This window comes from Oncorhynchus clarkii, chromosome 24 (assembly GCF_045791955.1).
Source record: "Oncorhynchus clarkii lewisi isolate Uvic-CL-2024 chromosome 24, UVic_Ocla_1.0, whole genome shotgun sequence".
Classification (NCBI taxonomy): domain Eukaryota; kingdom Metazoa; phylum Chordata; class Actinopteri; order Salmoniformes; family Salmonidae; genus Oncorhynchus; species Oncorhynchus clarkii.
Genome location: NC_092170.1, coordinates 1,777,758 through 1,784,589, shown reverse-complemented (window position 1 = coordinate 1,784,589; position 6,832 = coordinate 1,777,758). Strand labels below are relative to the sequence as shown.

Below are 6,832 nucleotides of genomic sequence, written 5' to 3'. Positions count from 1 at the left end.
AACCTTTTCTGTGGGATACACAAGGCAATTCTAGGTCTTGTGGCATATTTTGGTTAAACTATCCCCAATTCAATGGAATTGCAACCCTCTGCATGCCCAGTGCATTCTTCAATCATATGTGCAGTGCACTCTTCCATCACATGTACAGCTGATTCTCAAGAACTTGCACACTAATGAGATGCTATTGAGCCCACACTACTACACTATTTGAGCCAAGGACTACATGCTTTCTGGTAAGTTTTGATTAAAATACTTGATGGGGTGAATAGATTTTATGACATACATTATTTTTTGTTAACTAGTAAATAGTAGCCTACAGCAAAGTGACGTTTAAATAATTTCCAACTTAACTATTTCTGCTAGTTAGTTTTTGCCACCATGTGGGTTTTAGCTTGCTTGAGCCTGCTAACTTAGGAGTGTTAATTCAAATGTTTCCATACATGTTTCATTTTAAAACACATCTTACAAAGGAGTTGTTTAATCTAACTGCTTATCTGTACATGGAATTATATATATATATATATATATATATATATATATATATATATATATATATATTTTAAAACTAATTGTCTTCCTAATCTTTACAGGAAAATGCCACGGGCACTATCTGACATGTGGAGACATTTCACTGTAGCTAATGTAGAAGGAAATGCTGTGTACATTTGCAAATATGGTGCCAAACCATATGTGGAGAATGCAACAAAGATGCAGAATCATCTGGCCAAGCGCATAAAGTTCCCTCAGCCCTCACAACCTCTAACAAAAGTCCCTCTACTTCTATTCAAGGTGAAAGTTATGAATCAGACATCTTATCGATAGCAACAGCTCATGGTCCTCCTGGAATCAGAAGTTTTCTTGACTCAATTGAGGAACGTAGTCAGAGAAATTACGATGAATGTCTTGCTCGAGCTGTATATGCAACTGGTTCACCTCTGTTGCTCACAGGCAATGTGTATTGGAAGAGATTTCTGAATGTTCTTCGCCGAGCATACACCCCTCCACCCAGCCATGCTTTATCTACTCATTTGCTGGATGCAGAGTTTAAGCAAATCATAGAGAACTGTATCGCAATCACCTCTGATGGGTGGTCGAAAGTGCGTGGGCAAGGAATAATTAACTACAGCACCACCCCTCAACCAGTATTCTACAAGAGCACAGACACAAGGGACAACAGACATACTGGTCTCTACATTGCAGATGAGCTGAAGGCAGTCATCAATGACCTTGGACCACAGAAGGTATTTGCACTGGTGACAGACAATGCTGCGAACATGAAGGCTGTTTGGTCTAAAGTGGAGGAGTTCTATCCTCACATCACACCCATTGGCTGTGCTGCTCATGCATTGAATCTGCTCCTCAAGGACATCATGTCACTGAAAACAATGGATACACTCTACAAGAGAGCCATTGAAATGGTTATGTATGTAAAGGGTCAAGTTGTAGATTGCTGTGCTGCTATCTCACCAAGCAAAGTGAGAAGAATAAGAGCAGCACATCCAACACCCGTTAGGGTGGTGTTGTCATCATGTTTGACAGTCTCCTGGAGGGGAAGGAGACCAAGAAATGGCTATATCACAGTATGCCGATATGGACAGCCCCATCAAGAGGATCCTCCTGGATGATGTATTTTGGGAGAGTGGTTAGCAGCCTGAAACCTATAGTAGTAGCCATTGCATGGATTGAGGGAGACAATGCCATCCTGTCTGATGTTCAGACTCTGCTTGCAGATGTAAGAGAAGAAATACGTACTGCCCTGCTGCGCCAAGCAGAGGACACTGCAGTTCTGAAATACATCAAGTGTGAAGACTTCTGCCTGAAGCCCATACATGCCGCAGCGCACATGTTGGACCCCAAGTATGCTGGCAAGAGCATCCTGTCTCGTGCAGAGATCAACAAGGCCTATGGTGTCATCACTACTGTGTCTAGCCACCTTGGCCTGGACGAGGGCAAGGTTCTTGGCAGTCTGGCGAAGTACACTTCCAAGCAAGGGTTTTGGGATGGAGATGCAATATGGCAGTCATGCCATCATATCTCATCAGCCACCTGGTGGAAGGGACTTTGTGGATCTGAGGTTCTTTCCCCTGTTGCCTCCATCATCCTCCAACATCAGCCACCTCAGAGCGCAACTGGTCCTTGTTTGCGAACACACACACCAAAGCACGCAACAGGCTGACCAATACAAGGGTTGAAAAATTGGTGGCCATCCGAGCCTGACAACGAGCCATCCTCAACAAGGTTGGAAAGTGACAGTGAAGATGAGGCCTAAGAGTCTGATGTTCAAGAGGTGGACATTGAGGAGGTCCAGGAAAAAGACATGGAAGCCTGAGAGGAAGACAACCAAAGCTTTAGTTTCTAGACTATAATTTTAACAGATTTATGTTGAAAACGTTTTTGGGAGATGCGATGGATCATTGAGGATCATTCAATATTCCCTTTCTTTTGTTGTTCAGTGAAATCATCCCATGTGAAGAGTCAACTCATTTAATTAAAGGTCAATTTGTAAAAAAAAAAAATATATATAATAGAAGGATTTAATCATTTGCAATTATGTCTACTTATAAGGTTAAATATTTGTGTTTTTGTCTCCATATGATATGGTAAATATATCCAATGCAAAAAACAATGACATTTAAATGGGGTTAATATTAATTTGCATATATTCCCATATATTCCTGTTAAATCCCACAGAAAGTTTCCTGAATATTCCCCAAAATGTGCAACCCTAATAAAGGTTAAATAAAAAATAAACTACATCATCTTGCATCCATCTAACAATTGAACATAACAATAATCTCATTTTCTAAAATGTTATCAGATGGAAGAGGATGCATACCTCAGACATGAATAACAAACTCTCAATCTGTTAACAATATTTTATATGTTTTTTATTAATTTTAAAAGGATATGCTTAGATCCATTCATTTAGTTGACACTTACTGTATTAAAAAATGGAATGTGGACAAAAAAGTAACATGAATGTCTTCATAATATGGTTTTTCTCCAATATTTTTGAAAAATTGCCTTTACAGTAATGCATCCAAAAAACCTTCTACATTTAAGTCAGGCACCACTTTCAATAAGGCACACACTGAATTTACAAATTGATATGCTTTGCTTGGCTTACGGGCCAAAACGGGTTTACTATTTCCACAAGTTGACAACCTTGCCCTTAGTTTTCAGTGAAGTGAAGAAAGGATATGCCAAATTTCATAGATAAGTGTGATATCATCCAGTACTTACACTGATTAGTGTGCAATAGTACATAGAAAATAAAATAAAGTTGACACTCAAAGCCAACAAGCTGTAGAACTCTACATTCTCAGGGTACAGTGCGAGGTTTGCATGATAAAGAAACATGTACATTTGAATGCTTGCTACTAAGTGGTGTACGTGTTCAGTTTGTGTTTCATTGTAAACTGGATAATGCAGAGAATTTAAGTCGAAATATGCACATTATTTACCCATTCCCCTTTGATGCTTAATTGCATCATGTATACAAATACTACAGGGAACCTAAAAATAATTTGTCTTTGATATATTTAAAAGGCAGTCTTGTGGAAAATAAAAGCTAATCATTTCTCCTCAATAGAGGGCTTGACTACTGAATTGCAAAATTATACTTTATCATGCCTTGCTAAGGGTTACTGTGATTGATTAGAAATGTACAGTAACATCATTGCATAAAAGGCTATATCGCTTATCCAAATGCAAAAGGTACTATAAACAAACACTAAGCTTTTCAGTTACTGATTTCGTAGACAAAAAGTTCTCACTTTTTATTTCTCAAATCTAAAATATTTATCATGTATTCGGAATACACTTGAGTACCCAGATTAGGTCAACTTCCGAAAGAAGAGACTTGCACTGTATGAGTTTTGTATTTAAACCCACCTCCTCACTTTGTACAATTATGTACAGCTACAGTATATCATTATCAAACGTTCTTTCTCCTGCAAAAGATAAACATCAACAAATGTGATACTACATTTGACACTACCAAACTGATGGCCGACTGACATAGAATATCAATAAATCATCTGAATGAGGATGACCGACTGTTATTGTGGTGCATTGTTGAGTGCTTGTGTTGCTCCATGGAATAAAAACAACCAGTGATATCCTTCCCCAGTGGTCACAAATCCTGGTCCCAATGTGTAGGCTTTTATTCTAGCCTGACACAAACACACCCATCTCAACTAATCAAGGTCATGATAAGGCAATTAATAGAATCCGATGTTTTAGTGCTTGGCGGGAACAAAAGCCGGCACAACCGGTAGCTCTCCAGTACCAGGGTTGGTGACCCATTATAACCGTTGCTGATACAAACTGACACAAATAACAATGCAAGTCTAAAAACAAACAAACATAGGATGTGGTTGGATCCTAGGTGTTTTAGCTCCAGACGTCCTGCGAGTACCGTCCCTTGGTCATCAGTTTCTTGATGTAGTCGGTGGCCTGAGTGCGTGTCATGCCGCCCAGCTCCTCTGCTATCTCATAGAAAGCTGTCTGCACATCCCTGGCCATGTTCCGCGCATCCCTAAAAACAGGAGCATTTCTCTATAAGACATTTGTCTTTTAACCCTAGTTTGAGGATTTTTGTGAATTTGGGGAGTGCTTTCAAGAAATATGTCAATTCAATTTCAATCCATTTTATTGCCAAGGTGCAAATGTTACTGGCGAGGATCCCTCCTTACCCGCAGATGTATATGTGTGCATTGTCTGTGTGGATCTGCCTCCACAAGTCCACCTTGTTGGTCCTCAGGAGATGCTGCACGTACACCTGGCGGGACAGCGAGAGGAAACAGATCTATTACAACATCCTCTTGAGCTTCCAGTCTTCACACAAACAAAAAACGACCTTGCAAGGAAACGAGTTCCTCTTCCTTCATGAGATGAGGCAGCATAAAATCAATCCCTCAGGTATCCTCAGGTCTAGCCTAGGACTCTGTGTGGAGTATGTGTTGACCATCCCCACTAATAGTACACCCCCAGTGGTACAGAATCTGACAGATTTAGATACCGGTCTATGGTACCAACAACCATGATTGGCAACACTCAAGAACGCTTTGGAAATATGATACGGATTACAATCTTGTCTTGGTGTCCCAACTGCAGTGTGTGTAGGATCAGATAACATGGTCGTATATGGCTATCTATTTAATAAATGTCATATTCTAGCTAACAGAAAAGCATTGTTCACCCTTTTTAATAATAGTTTTTTTAAGGTCCTCGTGCTGAATAACTATAACTAATAAAACTAGTATACCTTTTGCTCCTGGTCCCGAGAGAAAGCCACGTTGAGCTTCGTGATGACACCCGTCTTCTCAGCCTCCTCCAACTCCTCCTGGTACAGATAGTCCTCCTCCTTGTGCCTGCAGCCACAGTACAAGACCGTCTCCCCCACCTCCTTGCCTACAGGAAAAAGCAGACCAATTGGCTTACTTGTATCCATACAAGACAGTTAAGGTGCTTTATTTTAGTCAGTGTGACACAGAACATGACAACTCATAAAATAGTACTATGCAGCATATCAAAACAATCAGGAAACCAACACAAACATTTCCATGCGTCTATGGCAAGCTTCTATCATGGTGTCTACCATGTACCTTGCTCTTTGAGCCACCCACGCTCCTGGATGAAGCCCATGAAGGGAGCGATGCCGGTCCCAGGACCGACCATGATGACTGGGTTGCTGGCCTTGAAGGGCAGGCGGAACTGGGACTTGCGGATGTACATGGGGACCGTGGACTTGTGGCCGTTGTCCGCAACCAGTTTGTTCTTCAGCCAGGTGGTGGCCACTCCCTTTGTGAGGCGCCCGGTTTTAGTTGTGTATTCCACCAGCACAGCACAGATGTGGATGCTATTGGGGTGGACCTACAAAGAGAAGGCATCATTAACCACTCTTTTTAGATCACACTATTGCAGGTTGACCGACAATGGACGCTTAAAGGTCCATTGCAGCTGTAATCTCTGGGTATCAATTAAGTACCTGACTGTGATTTATGTTTCATTTTAATTGAAAACAAAAGCTTCTTAGCAAAGAGGAATTTCTCAAGCAATAATTTTGCTAGGACTGTCTGGGAGTGGTGTGATTGGGAAGGGGAAACTGAAAATGTTCCGTTATTGGCAGAGAGGTTTGGAACGCTTTCTTATTGGCCTATTAACTAATTTACCGGATGGTGACGTCACCATGGAAAGCACAAACTCCCATCCAAACAGGCAGACATTTTTGGCTGTCTTTTCAAACAGATTTTACACTGAAAGGGCATTATCATTATCTCAATTTCAAAGTATTACTCCAACCTCAGTGTGGAAATACACTACTGGTCAACAGTTTTAGAACACCTACTCATTCAAGGGTTCTTTATTTTTACTATTTTCAACATTGTAGAATAATAGTGAAGACATCAACTATGAATTAACACATATGGAATCATGTAGTAACTAAAAAAGTATATTTTGTATTTCAGATTCTTCAAATAGCCATCCTTTGAATTGATTACAGCTTTGCATACTCTTGGCATTCTCTCAACCAGCTTCATGAGGTAGTGACCTGGAATGCATTTCAATTAACACGTGTGCCTTGTTAAAAGTGCATTTATGGAATTTCTTTCCTTCTTAATGTGTTGAAGCCAATCAGTTGTGTTGTGACAAGGTAGCGGTGGTATACAGAAGATAGTCCTATTTGGTAAAAGTGCTATGATGAAACTGGCTCTCATGAGGACCGCCACAGGAATGGAAAACCCAGAGTTACCTCTGCTGCAGAAGATAAGTTCATTAGAGTTACCAGCCTCAGAAATTGCAGCCCAAATAGATTCAAGTAACAGAC

At 40.5% G+C, this 6,832-nt stretch overlaps 1 protein-coding gene across 1 annotated transcript in view; it reads right to left on the bottom strand.

The window, feature by feature from the left end:
• Positions 1 to 2,866: 2,866 nt before the first annotated feature.
• LOC139382716 (NADPH--cytochrome P450 reductase) overlaps positions 2,867 to 6,832 on the bottom strand; it is a 49,381-nt gene continuing 45,415 nt past the window's right edge. Inside the window, exons 13-16 of the mRNA XM_071126820.1 lie at positions 5,610 to 5,877; positions 5,270 to 5,415; positions 4,698 to 4,783; positions 2,867 to 4,540 (exon numbers count right to left, since the gene is read on the bottom strand). Coding sequence (XP_070982921.1) covers positions 4,396 to 4,540; positions 4,698 to 4,783; positions 5,270 to 5,415; positions 5,610 to 5,877 — 645 coding nt within the window. The 3' untranslated portion in view covers positions 2,867 to 4,395. The remainder of the gene's footprint in view (positions 4,541 to 4,697; positions 4,784 to 5,269; positions 5,416 to 5,609; positions 5,878 to 6,832) is intronic.